This window comes from Carcharodon carcharias, chromosome 34 (assembly GCF_017639515.1).
Source record: "Carcharodon carcharias isolate sCarCar2 chromosome 34, sCarCar2.pri, whole genome shotgun sequence".
Classification (NCBI taxonomy): Eukaryota; Metazoa; Chordata; class Chondrichthyes; order Lamniformes; family Lamnidae; genus Carcharodon; species Carcharodon carcharias.
In genome coordinates, this window is record NC_054500.1 from 18,656,846 (window position 1) to 18,677,648 (window position 20,803).

General features: G+C 46.9%; 1 protein-coding gene across 1 annotated transcript in view; it reads left to right on the plus strand.

The window, feature by feature from the left end:
- The first annotated feature begins 5,411 nt into the window (after positions 1-5,411).
- Positions 5,412-20,803, plus strand: part of LOC121272568 (echinoderm microtubule-associated protein-like 1) — a 96,194-nt gene continuing 80,802 nt past the window's right edge. Inside the window, exons 1-3 of the mRNA XM_041179218.1 lie at positions 5,412-5,555; positions 13,973-14,001; positions 19,886-20,110. Coding sequence (XP_041035152.1) covers positions 5,536-5,555; positions 13,973-14,001; positions 19,886-20,110 — 274 coding nt within the window. The 5' untranslated portion in view covers positions 5,412-5,535. The remainder of the gene's footprint in view (positions 5,556-13,972; positions 14,002-19,885; positions 20,111-20,803) is intronic.

The window sequence follows — 20,803 nt, forward strand, 5'->3', positions numbered from 1 at the left end:
ACGCAGAAATGAGAAGTTGAGAGTCTAAATAAAAGCTTTAAAAAATACAAACCTGTCCTTTCTTTCTCCGTGAGGCGTAGATGGTGGAATGCTGTGGCCATTAAGTTGGGTGATTCTGGTAGAGCTGACCTTGGCAGATTTGCAGTTCATTGGAGACAGTTAGTTCTGCAGGGTAGCTGAAGAGGCTGTCCTATTTCCTTTTTGATTGTAGCTTCTACTGAGCTTTGCCTCCAGCAACAGAGGAGGAGAGAAAGAGAGAGAAAGACTTCACCTGCAAAAGCAGGAGTGGCTGGTTGGTCTTCTTGTGCTGACACTCTCACAGCACACACTGCACTGCCCTTCCGCTAGCTTTTTAACCCATTTCCCCTGTGTAATCCATGAGAGGAAATAATCATCTCGTATCCATCTCAGAACTATGTACATGTTCTGACATATATATCAACAGGAGATGAATTTTTGGGTGACTGCTGGGACGTACAAATCAGTCTTTTGTCTCTGCACCACAGGAGATTAAAGTTCAGTCTTTTGCATCTTTCCCATCTCTGCTTGAAGTAGGCCATGACGCCTTTTCAGGTGTGACCTTCCATGTTCTCTCAGGGCAGGTCTGCCAGTATAATCCACATAGTAATTTTCCAGAGAGTGGCCACTTTACATTATCAGCCATCCTTTGCTCAGTGTCCTTGATTGTATTTCTTTAAAAACAGACACGCCTTCCTTAAAAAGTAGCCAGTAAGTACTTTGTGGTGGTAATTGGCTTTTCATGACAGTACCTAGAGCACTTCTAAAGAGAGACTGCTGGGAATCTGGGGAGAGGGGTAGCGTATTTGAGAGGGAGCGGACATTTGTAATGCTGCGTTCTGTAAATAAACCTATTATCAAAAATAGTATCAGTGTCTAGTTCATACTTCACCAACTGGCAAAACACAGTGGAATGACCCCAGAATCTCAGGGGACTGGCCTCTTGAGTAGATCTTTTGTACCAGTTGATGTGTAACTTTAGAAGCTGGGCGATTGTTTCAGTTTAGATTCCAAGATGCTTTTTGTCAATGCTGCTTTTCTTTTCAATAAGGCAGTCATTGCCCAACCCATGACACTCTCCCACTAAGCCGTTGAGTGCATTTTAATAAATTATTAGCTAAGGGAAGTGCAGCACCTGTTGCTGTATCAACGGAGCTGGCGAGCTGAACAGTTTCGAAGCGAGAATCTCAACCAGTTGTTCTCTCATGTCAGGATCAGCATTGCCCAATCCACAGCTTTGAAAATAGACCCTGAGCAGGGGATTGAATTGAGGCAAAAAGGAAGATTTATTTTATCACAGTGAGATAATGTAACTTCTGCATTGCAAATGAGATGTTAAGTGTGTTTAATTAACCCCTTCCTTTTCCAGGACAATTTGATCGGGAGTGTGAGGGTAATGTAATTACTTACACGTAACAAAACTGGAAATAGACAGAAGTAAGATACCCTCCCGCTAGATTAAATGCCCCTCCCACCACCATACTCACCATGGGGAGGCGCACAAGATTCCAACCGATGTTTCAGATCGATGACCTATCATCAGAATTGAAAACTTGTTGGCTAAGAAGATGAGAATGGGCTACCTTCCAGATCATTCCAACCAGGATATGGTGTGGGATTTGATTTGGGAGGGTGCTTGGCAAAGGCACTCGAGGCTACGATCACCCTTAGAACATTACAACAGAGAAGGAGGCCATTCAGCCCTTTGAAAGAGCTATCCGATGATCCCCACTCTCTTGCTCCTTTCTCCCTATCCCTGCAATTATTTCCCCTTTGTACTTAGCTAATCCCCTTTTGACAGTTACTATTGAATCTGCTTCCACCGCCCTTTCAGGCAGCGAGTTCCAGACCCGAACTTGTGTTATCTGGAAATAACTAAGAGAAGGTAAGATAAAAGCAAAATACTGCAGATGCTGGAAATCTGAGATAAAAACAGAAAATGCTGGAAATACTCAGCAGGTCTGGCAGCTTCTGTGGAGAGAGAAACAGAGTTAACGTTTTGTGCCCAGTGTGACTCTTCTTCTCCTCTTGCATTTATACTTTTTTAATTCATTCAGGGGATGTGGGTGTCGCTGGCTAGGCCAGCATTTATTGCCCATCCCTAATTGCCCTTGAGAAGGTGGTGGTGAGCTGCCTTCTTGAGCCGCTGCTGTCCATGTGGTGTAGGTACACCCACAGTGCTGTTAGGGAGTTCCAGGATTTTGACCCAGTTACAGTGAAGGAACGTCCGATATATTTCCAAGTCAGGATGGTGAGTGGGTTAGAGGGGAACTTGCAGGTGGTGGTGTTCCCATGTATCTGCTGTGGTAGAGGTCATGGGTTTGGAAGGTGTTGTCGAAGGAGCCTTGGTGAGTTCCTGCAGTGCATCTTGTAGATGGTACACACACTGCTGCTACTGTGCATGGGTAGTGGAGGGAGTGAATGTTTGTGGATGGAGTGCCAATCAAGCAGGGCTGCTTTGTCCACCTTTCACGACCACTGGGTGTCTCAAGGTGCTTTACAGCCAATGAAGTACTTATTGAAGTGTTGTCACTGTGGTAATGTAGGAAAAGCGGCAGCCAACATGCGCACAGCAAGCTCCCACACAGAGCAATGTGTTAATAACCAGATGATTTGTGATGTTGATTGAGGGATCAATCTTGGCCAGGTCACCAGTGAAAACTCCTCTACTCTTCTTTGAAATAGCACCGGTTAGGAGCATCAATCCCCACACAGAGCCTCGGTTAAATATCGCATCTGGAGGGCTGTACATCTGACAGTACAGCACTCCCTCAATAATGAGGGTCAGCTTAGCTTTTGGACTCAAGCCTCTGGAGCGAGACTTGAACCTACCACCTTCTGACTCAGGGGCAAGAGTGTAACTCAGTGGAGCTAGGGATGGTACCCCTGAGATGGCTCAGCTGACCTGGTATTGGATCTTGTCAATGGTGGCCTTTCGAGAGAGGTGGCTACCAAGGTATGTGCAGAGCTCAACATATTCCAGAGTCTCCCCTTCAGCACATGTGGGAGGTGGAACTGGAGGTGGAGGCTGACCAGTTGCGGGTTGACATATGAGTTTGGTTTTGGCAACGCTCAAGGGCAGGCCAAGTTTCTCATGTGCAGAGTTGAAGAGGTCGAGAGTGGATTAAAAATCTGGTGCAGAGCAGGCAACGGCAAACTGTAGATCGTGACCAGAGTCTTACACTCACAAACCCCCCCCACCCCACCCCCCATCCACTACCCCCCGGCGGGTTCTGAGTTGGTTGGGGGTGGTGCGGGGTGCGGGGTGGGGGGGGGGGGGTGGGTGGGGGAGGGGCGGGGGGAGCGTGAAATTGCACGGAAGGCGTTCCCCCCGGGATCCCGCCCACCCCAATCTGGCAGTGATTTCACTCTGGGTGCGGATGGGAAGCCCACCCTTGCCCCAGTTAAGGCCCTTAAGTGGCCACCAGAGGCCCTTCCCCCACCCAGCCTCGAATTTTAGGTGGGTGACAAATGCAATGTTGGCATTTAGTTCGAGAGTACTAGAATATAAAAGCTGGGATGTGCTACTGAGGCTTTATAAGGCTCTGGTCAGACCACGTTTAGAATATTGTGAGCAATTTTGGGCCCCGAATCTCAGGAAGGATGTTCCGGCCCTGGAGAGGGTCCAGAGGAGGTTCACGAGAACGATCTCAGGAATGAAAGGCTTAACATATGAGGAATGTTTGAGGACTCTGGGTCTATACTCGATGGAGTTCAGAAGGATGAGGGGGGATCTGATTGAAACTTACAGAATACTGAAAGGCCCGGATAGAGTGGACGTGGGGAAGATGTTTCCATTAGTAGGAGAGACTAGGACCCGAGGGCACAGCCTCAGAGTAAAGGGAAGACCTTTTAGAACAGAGATGAGGAGAAACTTCTTTAGCCAGAGAGTGGTGAATCTATGGAATTCATTGCCACAGAAGGCTGTGGAGGCCAGGTCATTGAGTGTATTTAAGACCGAGATAGATAGGTTCTTGATTGGTCAGGGGATCAAAGGTTAATGGGAGAAAGCGGGAGAATGGGGTTGAGAAACTTATCAGCCATGATTGAATGGCGGAGCAGACTCGATGGGCCGATTGGCCTAATTTCTGCTCCTATGTCTTATGGTCTTATAGTTGGGAGAAGAGCCAGGAATCGTATGAAGGCACAGGTGGTTTTAGCAGCCTCTCAGTGAGAGAGGCCTGATTAAAGGAATTGGGGGGGAAAAAAAACATTTGAAACTGTAATAAAAACAGAACTGAGAAAATGACAGGTAGGAGGTGACCGGAGGTCAAGTATGCAGGTTGATTTTAATCATGGCTTTCTATCCTTGGAAAATGCGTCCGAATTTAAAAAAAAAAGTTCTATTTTGAGTAGTTCAGTTTTCAGAGACTGTGCACTGAGATCAACCAAGAGGCAGACTGGGCTTTGTTTCCTCTGGAGTTTAGAAGAGGGAGGGGTGGTTTGATTGTAGTATACAAGATCCTGAACGGTCTTGACAAGGTGGATGTGGAAAGGATGTTTCCTCTTGTGTGTGAGTCCAGAACCAGGGGGGGCACTGTTTTAAAATTAGGTGTCGCCCTTTTAGGACAGAGATGAGGAGGAATGTTTTCTCTCAGGGGGCTGAGCGACTTTGGAACTCTCTGCCTCAGAAGGCAGTGGAGGCGGGGTCATTGAACATTTTTAAGGTAGAGGTAGATGGATTCTTGTTGGGCGAGGGAATCAAAGGTTATTGGGGGTTGATGGGAATGTGGAAATCGAAACACAAGATCAGCCATGGTCTTATTGAATGGCGGAACAGGTTCAAGGGGCCGAATGGCCTACTCCTGTTCCTGTATCTTATGTTCTTATGTTCTAAGCTACAACACATCAGGAAACATTACTTTTTTGTTGTGGGGAAGTGTTAACTGAAAGGGCGGTGGAAGCAGGTTCAATATAGCAATCAAAATGGAATTGGATCAATACTCGAAGAGGAAATATTTGCAGGGTTACTGGGAAGGATCAGGGGAACTAATTGGATCGCTTTGCTAAAGAGCTGGCACAGGCACGATGGGCTGAATGGCTTCCTCCAGTGCCATATTATTGTGTGACTCTCTGACAACACTGGCCAGCCCAGGAAGATCAAACTTTCTCTGGAGCCGCTGGCAGCCTAAGGGTTAATGGGGAGGACAGTTTGCAAAAAGGATTCTGAAGATCACGTCAGGAGATGCTTAATGTTAGGCCTGAAAGTTCAAAAGCAAAATGTACCTACTCCTCAATGTGGCGTGTATATTGTATCACCTCCAGGCATTGGTTTCGTGCTTGTGGCTTCAGTACTATCAGATGATGTTGGGAAGCCGGTTTAACGCTATTGGCAGTCACCCAATAGGAAGTGGCATCTGATTGGCCTAGGAGGCTGCTGCCTGTGCAAATTGGTTGATTCGGCTCCCTGTATATAGCAGCTTGACTGCTCTGCAGGGAAGTATTCTGAAGACTTCACTCTTGGGAACCAGTATCCAAAGTTGTAGTTACTGGCAAACGCTTGACCACTTCCCCAAGATGAGGAAAGCCGCCTTCAAGTAGGTTCCTCTGTCGTGAAGCTTGTTTACTTTTCAACTTTTGTAAAATAAAGTTTTAAGGGTGCAGGATGTGGCTGCTGACAAGCTGTGTCTGTACAACTGTGTTTTAACTTCTGGTGGCCTATTTTTACGCTGCACTTCCAGGGATGTCTGTTTGTCTCCAAGTTCGGCTTGTAATGTTTTTTGCATTGGCCTTTGTAAGTGCACAATAGAGGTCTGTCTTCACCTGAAGGAGCAAAGACCAGTCTGCATTTCTCTTGCCGAAGCACATTCTCAGCATTTATTTTTATTTATTTGCTGTCCTTTAATCCCAATTCAGCTTGTATTTTCACAGACAATTCTATCTAGATCAAAGCTGTGCTTTGGAGAGTTAATCTGTTATTCTTTAATCCTAATGCAGTTTGTCTCTGTATTTTCCTTAGATGAGTCTATCCAGATCAAAGCTGTGACGTCGAGAGTAAATATGTAATGTTTTAATGTGGTTTGATGTTCAAAGTTAATCTTTAGTATCAAGCTTTTACATGCAATGTTAACCATTTTGTTTTGCATGCAGAATGTAAAATTACTCTCTTGTTTGTATTGCATTAACCTCTAATACCAACTTCAGTGGTCAAACTATTTTTAAAAAGTAAAGCCTGAACTACCCTAGAATCTGAATGCAACAGATGATAATACCTGAAACTCCCAGTTATGCAGGCTAAAGGTTGTGGTGCAGCAAACTATTATTGATAATTGGTACGGGGAGGGTTGTGCTGTGTCTTTTCTCGAGCCAGTCTTCAGGAGTCCTGACTTTAGTTTTTAATTCCTTCATCTGCTTCAGGAGTATTCTAGCTCCAAGAGCAGGTAATTCTGGGAATCCTGCGGTGAGTCACTCACCTCCTGACTCCCCAAAGCCTGTCCACCATCTACAAGGCACAAGTCAGGAGTGTGATGGAATACTCCCCACTTGCAGCTCCAAGAACACTCAAGAAGCTCGACACCATCCAGGACAAAGCAGCCCCGCTTGCTTGGCACCCCATCCATAAACATAAACAGTCACTCCCTCTACCACCGACGCACAGTGTCAACAGTGTGTGTACCATCTACAAGATGCAATGCAGCAACTCACGAAGGCTCCTTGGGCAGCACCTTCCAAACCTGCGGCCTCTACCATCTAGAAGGACAAGGGCAGCAGACACATGGGAACACCACCACCTGCAAGTTCCCCTCCAAGTCACTCACCATCCTGACTTGGAAATATATTGGCCGTTTCTTCACTGTCGCTGGGTCAGAATCCTGGAACTCCCTCCCTAACAGCACTGTGGGTGTACCTACACCACAGGGACTGCAGCGGCTCAAGAAGGTGCCTGATGACCATCTCCTCAAGGGCGCTAGACCTTGGCCCTCCCGGTGATGCTCATGTGCTGTGAACAGAGATTTAAAAAAAACTATCTGTTCATGTTTGACAATGTGATGCAAGATTTTTGTTTCAATTTTGTATGCAGCCTCTTTCCTAACTCACAACAAGTCCTGTTGCCCATCACCCCCTTGCCCACACTGACCTACGCTGGCTCTTGATTGGATTGTGCCCCTTTTTTTAAAATTCCAATCCTTGTTTAAGTTTCTCCATGTCTTTGCCCCTCCTCTAATCTGCTCTAGCTCTACAAACCCTCCTGAAATATCTGCAAATTCTGCCCCTTGTGTCTCCCTATTTTAATTGTTCTGTTATGTCCTCAGCTACCCTAGGCTCTTAAATTCCCTCCCTCCACTCCTTGAAAAGCTAGTTCTTTGACCAAGTCTTTGGTCAACTGCCCTAATATCTCCCTAATGTGGCTCGATGCCGAATTTTGTCTGATAGTGTCCGTCTAAAGCGCTGTGGGAGGCTTTACTAAGTTAAAGGTGTTGTATGAATGCAAGTTCTGTTTTAATGAGGGGGTGTAGCTTTAAAATAATTGGCAAAAGAAGCAATTCATTTTTTGCACAGCGAGTGGTTAAGGTCTGGAATGTGCTGCCTGAGTGTGGTGGAGGCAGGTTCAATGGAACTATTCAGAGAGAGAATCAGACGGTGTTATCTGGAAAGGAAGAATGTGCAGGGTTACGGGGAGGTGGTGTGGGAATGGTAATAGGTGAATTGTTCCTTCAGAGAGCTGGTACAGACGCGATGGGCTGAGTGGCCTCCTTCTGTGCGTTGAGCCACACCACCAGGGCACCTTCTTAAAATAAACTAACAGGAGAATTGGCTGCCACAGCCACTTCATGCTGAAGTCACATCTGGAACATTGTGCAATCATAGGAATAAAAACTGCACCAACCCCTCCTCCTCACTTCCCTGAAGGTGTGAAGTTAGTTCTCAATTAATAATCATCAGATTTATATTTTTTTAAAAAATTATTGTAAATGATCTTGTAATTCTGGAAAAACATGTAGAACCGGTGGCTTTTACACTACACACCGAACTGTTTTGTGGAGGTAACAGGAAAGAGAGTTACAGATATCACTTGAGCTTGATTCAAAACTCTGTTCCTAACTCTCATCCATCACTATTCACCTTTCACCCCTTGCTGACCTACTGTGACCCCCAGTTAAGCATTGCCTGGCTCTTTTTTTATTAATTACAAATTCTCATCCTTCCTTACAGATTTCTCCATGGTCTCACTCCCCCCTCTGCCCCCAATCTCTGTAATCTTCTCCAGTCCCACAATCCTTTTGCGATATCTGCACTCGAGCCAGTTCTGGCTCTTGAGCATCCCTGATTTATTTTACTTGTTTATTTTTAAGATTGTTCCACCATTGGCGGCCGTGCTTTCAGCTGGCTGGGCCCTAAGCTCTGGAATGCCTTCCTGAAGGAGGAAGGGTTTAAGACACACCTTAACGGTAACCCCCTTTTGACCATCTTGCCCTAACATTACCTAACTCAAAGCAATGGAGAAACATTAGAAGCTAATGCTTCTCCATTGCACCTTGGGCTGATGCATTACGACATCTTAAGTGTAATGCAAGTTGTTGCTGTAAATTTTGATGGTGAGAGGAGAAATTACAGAGCTGAGGGGCAAAGTTGCTGAAGGTATTGCCGTTAAGAATGGAACAGAAAAGCCAGGCTTGGGATTGGGTTGAATTGGTGTCGACAGTCCTGTATGAGAATACCAGTTGTGATGTTACCACAAAAATGCAGCTCTGGAGCGGGAAGGTATAACCCGATTAGGTGTACGCTTGCTGGTTTAGCTAAAATGGTCTTTCCAGCATCCTAGGACTTAATAGCGTCCCCCAAGACTCAACACGGTGAAGAAGGGCTTTTCTCTGTGCCCTTCTGCGGGGTTGGGGGTGGAAGACAATCCAAGTGAAGTTGATGTGGTTGGAGTGAAGGGTGATTGGGTGCTGGACGAGAGTTGGGACACGGGCAGCAGAGTTTGGTGGTTGTCATCTGCGGGGGACATGGGCATGAATGACTTGTGTAATGGGACCCGGCAGCCAAGGGAGAGACTTGCGTTTTATACAGCGCTTCCCATGATCACTGGACGTCTCCAAGCACCAGTGAAGCACTTTGCTGAAATGTAGCCACTCTTCTAATGTAAAAAGTGGCAGCCAATTTGTGCACAGCAAGCTCCCACAAACAGCAATGTGACAATGATCAGATCATCTGTGGCGCGTTTTTTCTTTGTAGTATTAGTTGAGGGGTAAATATTGACCAGGACATGGGGGCAAACTCCCTGACTCTTCTAAATTGATGCCATGGGATCTCTGACACAGACGGGACCTCCTGTCTAATGCCTCATGGAAAGACGGCACCTCCGACATAGTAGCACTCCCTTGGTACTGCACCGGGAATTTGTCAGCCTTGGATTTCTGTTCTCGAGCCTTGTGGGGTTGAACCCAGAATGTGATTCAGAGGGAAGAGGGCACTGGCCACTGAGTCACAGGCAAAGGACAAAGTAAAAGTGGCTGTCACAAGTCCTCTGACAGCACTTAGTCCAAATGTGTATAAGGATAGATATTTCCCAGCCCCCCCCCTCAGGATTGTCTGACCCAGCTGAAAGTGGGCCTTTGGCCGGCCTGCCGGAGTGGGTCCCGCTATGGTGGAAGCCGGGAATTCCCAGCCTAACTTGGGAACGTCGGAACAGGAGCGGGCCATCCAGCCTGTTACCCCCGTCAGTCAGTCAGTCAGTTAGATTTTTGACTTTTTTTTTTGCTGTAAAGACTCCCCTCGGGTCAGGTAACCCTTTTATGCCCTTCCCTAAAAAAACTGTGGTGCTCGGTTTTTGAAGTCGCTGATTAACCTCCCCACCCATTCTGTTTTCTTCGGCAGCAAACGTTTATAATTTATTATAAACTACTTTGAAAGCTGCAATCATGACCTCTCCTCCCTTTTTAATAGGCGCATATCGAGGCCTTATAATTAGCAAGCAAAGTTGCCAGCCACTTGGGCTGTGTTGGTGGCGATTACTGGAGTATGGCCAGTTACTACCTCCAGGCAGAGTGAGGTTATAATCGTAATGACTTAAAACTAGTGCCACAAGAAAGGAACAAACAACTGACTCCCTTGTTTTTTTTTTAAAAAAAAGATAAATGTTCGTGGGTAAATTGGCTGAATTTTTTTGTGAGCAGTAAACTGCCAGTAGCCTTATAATGAATATTTCAGTATCTGCTTGCACTTCGGACATGAAAGATTTACGAGTGTGGTTCCAGGAATGAGACCACAGTTAGGTGGTCGGATTGGAGAAGCTGGGGCTGTTTTTCTTGGAGAAAAGAGAGTTGAGCGGAGGTTTGATAGAGGCGTTCCGAAATCAGAGGCCTGGGCCGAGTAGATAGGGAGAGACCGTTCCCATTGGAGGGAGGATCATGAGCCAGAGGGCACCAATTTAAAGTGATTGGCCAAAGAAAAGGTGACATGAGGGAAAACTTTCTTTTTTTTTAAAAAACAACATAGCCAGTGGTTAGGATCAGGAATTCCAGAGCTTTTGCAGTTGAAGATATGACCATCAAGAGTGGGGAGACAGAGGTCAGAGCTGGAATGTAGAGTTCAGCTATTCCCAGTGACTTAAGCATTCTACACTCAAACTACATCTTTTCAGAAAATAGTAAATACTGTAACTTTTTTATTTATTTTATGGGATGTGGGTGTCGCTGGCTGTGCCAGCATTTATTGCCCATCCCTAGTTGCCCCTTGAGAAGGTGGTGGTGAGCTGCCTTCTTGAGCCGCTGCAGTCCATGTGGTGTAGGTACACCCACAGTGCTGTTAGGGAGGGAGTTCCAGGATTCTGACCCAGCAACAGTGAAGGAACGGCTGATATATTTCCAAGTCAGGATGCTGAGTGACTTGGAGGGGAACTTCCAGGTGGTGGTGTTCCCATCTATCTGCTGCCCTTGTCCTTCTAGATGGTAGTGGTCATGGGTTTGGAAGGTGCTGTCGAAGGAGCCTTGGTGAATTCCTGTAGTGCATCTTGTAGATGGTACACACTGCTGCTTCTGTGTGTCAGTGGTAGAGGGAGCGAGTGTTTGTGGATGGGGTGCCAATCAAGCAGGCTGCTTTGTCCTGGATGGTGTTGAGCTTCTTGAGTGTTGTGGGAGTTACACTCATCCAGGCAAGTGGAGAGTATTCCATCACACTCCTGACCTGTGCCTTGTAGATGGTGGACAGGCTTTGGGGAGTCAGGAGGTGAGTGACTCGCTGCAGGATTCCCAGCCTCTGACCTGCTCTTGTAGCCACTGTATTTATATGGCCGATCCAGTTCAACTTCTGGTCAATGTTAACCCTGAGGATGTTGACAGTGGGGGGAAAGAACTTCTAGTGGCGGGATTTCCCACACCCGTCCACTGTCACGATCTTCCGGTCCCACCGCAAGTCTAATGGACGCCTTGGTTACGCCAGGGCCAGAAAATCCTGGCCTCAGTCTCTTAAGCACTTGTCTTCGTTAACTCTCCAGCTAGAATGGCAAAACCCTTTTTTTTTAAAAAAAATATAATAAATCTCGGTTAAGTTTCCTTTTTGGCTTTCCCAAACAGCTACTGGGATTGTAACATAGCGGGCTGTTCAAAAGTCCATCGCAAAAGTCCATGCCAGCGGGAGGCACTGTAAAATTCCGCCGGTGGTTCCTCTGTTTCTAAATTTCCATGTTTCTTAAGGGAAAGCGAGGTAAGCACATGAGTAGAAGGGAATCGTAGGATAGATTGATCGGGTGAGATGGAGTGGGAAGAGATTCATGACAGCGTCCGCATTAGGAATGGGCCATTCGGCACCTCGCTCTGCCATCCAATAGGATCGGGGCTGATCTTCTATCTCAACTCGACTTTTCCCCACCCCATCCCCATTTTTTTAACCTTCACCCTTCTCGCCCTCCAAGCCCCAAACGCTCCTTGGAGTGCTTTCGAAAGGAGTGGGGTTTTTTTTTTTGAGGGGTGGGGTGAAAGGGCAGAGAAGTCAGTGAAACCATTCTCCTGAGGTAATGGGTAAGCTGAGCGGCCCTGACTTTAAGAGACACTGAAGGACGGGACTCCGGGTTGTTGGGGATATGGGAGAATCTAATAGGCAGAAAGAGTTTGCATTTCTATGGCGCCTTTCACAGCCTCAGGCCGCTTTACAGCCAATGAAATACTTTTGGTGTCATCACTGTTGTCGCGTAGAAACGCGGCAGCCAATTTGTGCACAGCAAGATCCCACAAGCAATGAGGCAAAGTTGGCTGAGGGATATACATTGGCCATGAAACTGGGAATCGTCCTCTGCTCCCCATCAAAATTGTGGCCGATGGATCTTTGCCACCCACCCAGGATGGCAGAGGTGCCTTCTGTTTAATGCCTCATTCGAAAGATGGCACTTCTGACAGTGCAGCTCTCCCTTAGTACTGCACTGGGAGTGTCGGTCTAGATTCTGTGCTCGAGTCTCTGGAGCGGGACTCGAACCCTCAGCCTTCTGACTCTGAGACGGAGTGTGCTAATGCAGAGCTAACAATGATGCCTCAAAGAGCGCACGCTGTGAGGTCAAGTTAGGTTGGTGGGGGGGTTGCAGAGTTAGCAACGTGAAGAGACACCAGTGGCAAAGGTGGAGGGAGGTGGTCACCCAGAACAGAGGGTGAGTTTAGCCCTAGCGGAATTTGGTTTCTGTCACCCTAGACGTGTGTGTGTGTGTGGTGCTCTGGTGAGCAGGGCCACCCAAGAGACCATCACCCACCTCCCCCCTTGGAATGGGCCTTTTGAAAAGCAGGTCTGGAAAGAGATGCAGTGGTTTTTGTTGTGGTCCATGCCGAGCAGCAACAGGTCCTTGACGCGGGATTCCCTGCTCTTCAGGGACGCACGCAGAGACAAACATCAACTGCAGCTGGAGGACCATCAGCTCGGTGGAAGACGCTCTTTTCCGTCTGCCCGAAACTCGCTGGTCTCCCAGCGCAGACGGCTGCCAACCACCGAGCGTTGCAGACTGGCACGTTCCAAGGCCCAGGGCGACACGCTGCGGGGCACACTAAAGCTTGGGGCAGCCGCTGCAAAGGCTCCGTGGGGAAAGGGCCCACAGTCTAGGGCCCTCCCTCCATAGCACCATCGAGGGGCTGGAAATAGTGTACAACCCCCTTGGGCCTAGGCACTAGGGAGTGGAATTGGACATTGTGAATCGAACCCGTAATGGGAAGTGTATTGAGGCACCTCATGTATAGTATTGAATAAAACTGGTCTGCTTTACATAACGGGTCAAATTTGACATTACATCATGTACCTTCACAAACTTTTATGTATATTTTGGGGGGGGGGGGGGGGAGTGGAATTCCAGGGCCCCAAATTGGGATGTTTCGGAGAGTGAGTTGCTGTGACTCCTATCTCCGATAACTAGGGGAATATATAGATAGGTATGAATCTCAAGAGGGGTCAGTTACCAGGGGGCATAAATTTCTAAGGTGATTGGTAGAAGGGTTAGAGGGGACATGAGGATAAACTTTTTCACCCACAGGGTGGTGGGTGTCTGGAATTCACTGCCTAAATCGGTGGTTGAGGCTGAAACGCTCAACTCGTTTAAAAAGCTACCTGGATCTGGACCTGAAGCGCTGTAACCCGCAAGGCTATGGAGCAGTTGCTGGGAAGTGGGATTAAAATGAGTGGCCAGTTTTCTCTTTTTTTTTGCCCCCATCTTTTTTGGGCCGGCACAGACGCGATGGGCTGAATGGACTCTTTCTGCACTGTAACCTTTCTACAGAATCCTGGCAAAAGTGAGATTGCAATTGGCGTGACTGCAAAAGTGTGATCAGAATCTTGCCTGAAGGAAGTATGCAGACGTGCAAGGCTTGGAATATTTGCGGACACGATAATCTGTTGTAGAACCAAATTTTACTTTTGAAAATCCTTGAGGGTTTCCTGCTTAAATAATTCACATCAAAGGGATCAACTGTACTGTATTGAAATAAGACGTATTTCTTTGAGCTGGGCATCTCCTAATTATTTTCTATTCTCCTTGTTTCAGTAAACAGAAAGACTCCGTCTTCAGTGCAGGTATGTGTTAATTCTGTACCTTCAATTGCCTCCCTTGTGAATACAGGGAAGCAGTGGACTGAAAATGGTATATCCAGCAGAGATATGTATGTGTTATAAGGCTGAGCTGGGACTATTTAATATGTACCCAATCACCCCAGCTCTCTGAATGTAGCAACAACCCTCAAGAAACAGCAATGCTCAACTCCCAGTGATCTGGAGTGCACCACACAAGCAGAGGAAGAGAAGGACATTCAGCCCCTCTAGCCGCTTGATGAGATCACCGCTAATCCCCTAACTCCATCCCATATCGGTTAATACCTTTTTTGGACAACAAAAGTCTATCAATCTCCATTTTTTTTAAATGAAGAATTGATCTAATGTTAATTGCCGTTTGTGGAAGAGAGTTTCCAAACTTCTCCCACCCTATGTTTGTGTGTAAGTGTTTTCTAATTTCACCCCTGAAAGGCTTGGCTCTAATTTTTAGACTCTGTCCCCTAGCCCCCGGCTCTCGAACCAGCGAATATAGTTTCTCCCAGTCTGTTCCTCAACTGGAGTGAAAGCAGATTTAACTGCAATTTTCAACAGGGTAAGTACTAGGAAGGGAAAACATTTGCAGGGCTGTGCAGATGTGGACCTCATTGGATTGCATGGGTGTGATGGGCTGAATGGCCGTCTTAATGAACACCGCAATACAGGAGGAATTGGAAGCGTATGAATAAACCAGAAGCTACTTCGGAACAGTTCATGAATATTGCACTGAACCTGAACGAGTTTTTGAATAATGGATAACATGTCAATAGGAAGTCCACCACTAAATGGAATGGATAATTCTTGAGGTATTTGTGTCTCTGCCCCTCCCTGTGGCAAAGCATTCTTCCCCCAACGGCCATCTACCTTAAGAAATTTCTCCCCACCCTTCTCTTCCTTTATTGTTTTAGTGAGTACTTTAAAATCGATCTCCCATCATTAATTCCCCTGCCATAGGAAGCTGCTTCCTGTATCCAATCTATCAAAATCCTTTCTAATTTTAAAAAGCCCTTAGTAAATCCCCTCGTGGTCTGACTTGCTCCAGTGAGGGTTGTTTCCTGCAGTGGGTGACTCCTATTGAAGGGGGAGAATTGATTGCGTAAATCATAATTTTATGAACCCTCACCACCTAAATTAAATTGCTTCTAACCTTTTCTAGGGCATGTTCTGCTTAAGACCCTCTCTTGTGGAAAGTGAGTTGATGCCTGATTATTCCATTTACCACTCTCAGCTGTACCAACTTTGTTTCTTAAGAGCACTTGCTATATGCAGTGCCAGCTCGAGGCTGTCACGCTTTCACTTCACTGATCACCTAAGGCCCCTGACCAAGATCGGACAGTACTGGCTCGGGCAGGAATGCTGGCTGCAACAGCAAGCCGGTCAACTGCAAATAGGAGCGAAATGCTGTGGGTGCTGGAAACCTGAAACCCAAAATGCTGGAAAAACTTGGCAGGTCTGGCAGCTTTTGTGGCGAGGGAAACAGAAGAAGGGTCACACGGACTCGAAACGTTAACCCTGTCTCTCTCTACGGGTGCTACCAAACCTAAGTACTTCCTCCTGCACCCCCAGCATTTTCTGATTTCGTTTTGGTCAACTCCAGAAACTGCCTGAGGCAGTTTTCATCCATGCTCCTGGTGAACATTTCAAAACTGGGCCGCTTAATGGAAACTGACAACAGAATTGGCTTATTATCCAAGCACCTAATCCTCTGTCGGGATTTCTTTTTTTTTGTTTCTTGTCTTTTCTCAAAGTGGCTAGTGCACCACAGGATGTTAAAATTTAACAAAAAACAAAAAAGGGCGCGTTGCCTCTTGTGTAGTGAAAACGCTCCCGGAGCAGCCGGTGAAATACTTTCAAAGTGGAGTCATGTTTGTGAAGTTGGGAATTTGACAGATCCAGTGAGATCATTCCGGCTTGTCCAATGCTTGTCGAAATCCGTAATTGTTCCCTCTGCGCGCACACACACACAATTCCCTCTCCCTCTTCAAACTACCAATGATAACTTATGTTTACATAGCACCCTTTTTTAAAATAACGAAACTCCCTTGCCCAAGGGTGGATGTCCTGGTTGTGGAGGGAACGCAGCAGAGGTTCACCAGACTAATCCCTGGGATTGTCCCATGAGGAAAGATTGAGGAGACTAGGCCTATATTCTCTTAAGAGTTTAAAAGAATGAGAGGTGATCTTATTGAAGACTACAAAGTTCATACAGGGCTCCAGAGGGATGGTTGATGCAGGGCAGATGTTTCACCTGGTTGGGGTGGAGGGGGGGAAGTGGGGGGCTTTAGAACCAGGAGACATGGTCTCAGAGTAGGAGGTAGGACTGGGGTGAAGAGGAATTTCTTCAGTCAGAGGCTGGTGAACCTTTGGAATTCTCTACCCCAGAGGCCTGTGGAGGCTCAGTCATCGAGCATGTTCAAAGCGGAGATCAATGGATTTCTAGAGACCAGTGACATCGAGGGAAATGGGGATAGCTTGGGAAGATGGCATTGAGGTGGAAGATCAGCCTTCTTGAACCACTGCAGTCCATGTGGTGTAGGTACACCCCAGTGCTGTTAGGGAGGGAGTTCCAGGATTTTGACCCAGCGACAGTGAAGGAACGGCGATATATTCCCAAGTCAGGATGGTGAGTGACTTGGAGGGGAACTTGCAGTTGGTGGTGTTCCCATGTGTCTGCTGCCCTTGTCCTTCTAGGTGGTAGTGGTCGTGGGTTTGGAAGGTGCTGTCTAAGGAGCCTTGGTGAATTCCTGCAGTGCATCTTGTGCAGTTGTGAATTCAGTGATGTTCAATGGCATTACCATCGAGGGGCAATGGTTGGATTCTCTCTTGTTGGAGATGGTCATTGCCTGACACTTGTGTGGTGTGAATGTTACTTGCCACTTGTCAGCCCAAGCCTGGATATTGTCCAGGTCTTGCCGCATTTGGACATGGACTGCTTCAGTATCTGAGGAGTCGCGAATAGTGCTGAACATTGTGCAATCATCAGCGAACATCCCCACTTCTGACCTCATGATAGAAGGAAGGTCATTGATGAAGCAGCTGAAGATGGTTGGGCCGAGGACACTCTGGCCACTGCCCCATCTCTAACCTTTTTCCCCTCGGATCATTAAACATACGATTTATTGTTCAACTCCGTATCCTGCTAACCCACTTCACTCTGATTTCTGTCCCTGTAGTGAGACCACGTTGCCAAAGTGATCAATGATGTCCTCCGTTACTATAACCAACTTACTATGTTCTATGTCTGCCCAGTAGAAAAGATCTCTGGTCCAAGGTCAGGCAGATTAATCAGCACTATTGATTTGTGCCGATTCCACATGAGGTGTAAACTCTGGCTAATCATTTGACACTTCCAACTGCATCTGATCACCATTGGCTAAAATCCATCGTGCATGTCCTGGAGTCAATCAGTAACCGAAACCTTGAGTAAACTGAGCCAGTGAATAACTAACTATCTCCACACTACATTCTTCTGCTCACTGTGCTTCCTGGTATGGCCTGAGGAACCCACTGTCACTGCCACTGTTAACAAGACATAGGAGCAGAAATTAGGCCAATCGGCCCATCAAGTCTGCTCTACCATTCAGTCATGGCTGATAAGTTTCTCAACCCCATTCTCCCATCATTTGGGCTGTATGACTGAAATCAGTCTCCGCAATGTGGTGCTTTACACACCTGCATGGTTCTAGATGTGGCCATGATATCAGCAAATTTTTAAAAGCAGAAAGTTTCAGAAATGCACAGAAGATAAGACCAGCTCGTCTCCTGAGGGACACCTGCCATTGGAAGTATTCAATCTGTCACTTCTTTGACCAGCGGTGTATCTGTCTGAGCCATGATCACCCCTTACCCTGATATTGGATAATTACAAGACTGGTTTAAAAAGAAAGAGTACTTGCATTTATATAGCACCTGTCATAACCACTGGATGCCTTAGACTGCTGTACAGCCTGTCACGACTCACTGGAGATAGTGCGCTGTAATATCCAGCCCCACAGTGCCCCAAGCCACGCCAAATGTGAAAAGTTTGGTCAAATCACCAGGTTGCCCCAATTCTACTTAACCGGATTTCACCTAACAGAATATGAGCACCGGGCTTGCAAACTTAAAGTAAACTGTTTATTGAACAAATTGTCTTTAACTAATGGCAAAATAAAGAAATATGAACTACTAACACCTAACTTCTAATTCTACCCCTTCTTAAACCCCTACACACCACACACACGAGACACAAAATGTGGGTTTTAAGGGTGAGATAAAACAGTTCAATAGCACCAATCTGGAGTACAGGATTAGATGGGTTTATTTTGATTGATGTCTTCCAATTCCTTGCAGTTTGTCATTGACATGAGGTGGTCTCCCAGCACTTTCAGTCTGTGGTTCACTGGTTGAAAAACTTGCTTTTCAAATATCCCTATTGGTGATTTATTTTTCCCCTTTTCCTCTTGACACGAGTTTTCAGAGAAAGCAGATTACAGAAATGCAAGATAGCCAACTAGCTATTATGGCAGAAATACTGGAATCTTGCAAATACGAGAGAGGTTTCAGGTCTTCCTTCTCTTCAGGCTAGGAGCTGTTCTCCCTGTTACTCCACAAAACCCTGGTCAGGAGCCAATTAAAATGCTGTCGTTGGGCAGTTCTCTGTAGTCCAGATCCCCTTTCTGGCACCATCCTGTTCTCTTATGGCACCCTATGTTCCAGGATAGCAACATTGTAGATATTCCTCATTCTGTTCCAGTGAACATGTCTTTCAACTGCAGCCGTGGTAGTTTTTTAAAGCCACAGTCCAAGAAAATTAAAAAATAGGTTCTTTACAAGCCAAAGAAGTACTCTTCACTTAATTGTAAACTAGGAAGCATGGTAGCGGATTTGCACATAGCAAGCTTCTACAAACAGCTGACCAGAACAATTATTTTGGTTTTGTTGATTTGAGGGAGAAGTATTGGCACAGGCAACGCAAGAATACAAGAAATAGGAGCAGGAGTAGGCCACTCAGCCCATTGAGCCTGCTCCGCCATTCAATACGATCATGGCTGATCTTGAGCTTTCTGACTCCACTTTCCCATCATCTCCCCATATCCATTAATTCCCTGAGACACCAAAAATCTGTCTATCCCAGTCATAATCGTGTTCAACGATGGAGCATCCACAACCCTTTGAGGCAGAGAATTCCAAAGATTCGCAATCCGTTGAGAGAAGTCATTTCCCCTCCTCCTCTCAGTCCTAAATGATCAGCCCCTTTATCCTGAGACTGTGTGCTCCTGTGTTTTAGACTCTCAGGTCCTTCAGAATCTTATATGTTCCAATGGGATCGCCTCCTCATTCTTCTAGACTCCAGTGAATACAGACCCAGTTTACTCAGCCTCTCATCATAAGACAACACCCCTCCTCATCCCAGGGACCAATCTAGTGAACCTTTGTGGTACCATGACATGGGGTGGGGCTAGAACTCCCCTGTTCTTCTCTCATGGGATCTTTACATCCACCTGAGAGGGCAGGCAGAAACTTGGTTTGACATCTCATCAGGAAAAAATGGCACTCATGGCAGGGCAGCACTCTGTCAGTACTGGGAGTTTCAGCCTGGGTTATCTGCTCAAGCCTCTAGAAGTGGGAGTTGAACCCACAACCTCTATCTGGCTCTGAGGGGAGAGTGTTACCTGCAGAGCCACAATACTCTTGGCATCAGCGATCTAATTTCCAATTGGATCACAGGTTTAACGTTTAAAAAAATGTCCCAACGGCGCTTTGTAGAGGAGATGGGGTGGGAAACACTGGGAGACTTAACAAAGCAGAGCAGAATCATCGAGATGGGCTCTGTGGCTGGTTAATTGTGTGTCTCCGCCTCTTGTGTGATTATTGTTGTGTTGTCTCACAGAGGAGGGCTATGTCAAGATGTACCTGCGTGGTCGCCCTATCATCATGTACATGCCGCAGGCACTGACTGGAAGCTACAAGTTACAAGCCGCTGCGGAACTGCCAGCCCACAAGCTGAAGATGGAATGGGTGTATCCTCCAATAATGTCAACAAATTTGCTTTGTTTTTTGATTGGAGACATGTTTTCAGTGTGTCCCGGGACTCGCTCTAACACTGCATGGAACGGTTATTGATGGATTTTTAAATTCCTGACTTCCCTCCCCCTCCTTTCATCACACATGGAGGTGGGGGGTGGCGAAGGAGGTGGGGGCTGCACGTGAGGGAGGGGGCAGGGGTGGGGGAGAAGGGGGAGGTGGGGGAGGGGGAGCTGGAGGCGGGGACACCCATTCCGGCAAGTTCCTGAATTAGCAAGCCACAAGGTGAAAGGGTCCAGAATATTCCGCAGTTAGTAACCTGGCCCTGGAATCACCTCTGTGTTTTAGGGGCTTTTTGTTGCTGATCTTCGCAATGATGCAGTGTCTAAAAATAGCTGCTCGACAAGGTTCTAGTTTCCAATGGATTGTGGCAAATTCTTCAATGTATTTTAGTGCAAGTCTTAACCCATAGCGTAGTGAGAATATGGGTGTGAGCACACAGTGTGTCTGTACTGATCCGATACAGAATCGAGGAACTGATCAATTCGCTTGGAGGGGCTGGTTTGTGATATTATAATCCCAGCATTCTGGGTTCAATTCCTGTCCTGGCCAAGGTCGTCTATGAAGGCCCCAGCTTCTCCCCCCCCCACCCCCAACCCCCCCGCCTTCTCTCTTCTCCTCCCCCCCCCCACCCCCCCCGCCTTCTCCCCCAACCCCCCCACCTTCTCTCTCTCCCCCACCCCCACCTTCTCTCTTATCCTCCCCCCCCACTCCACCCCCGCCT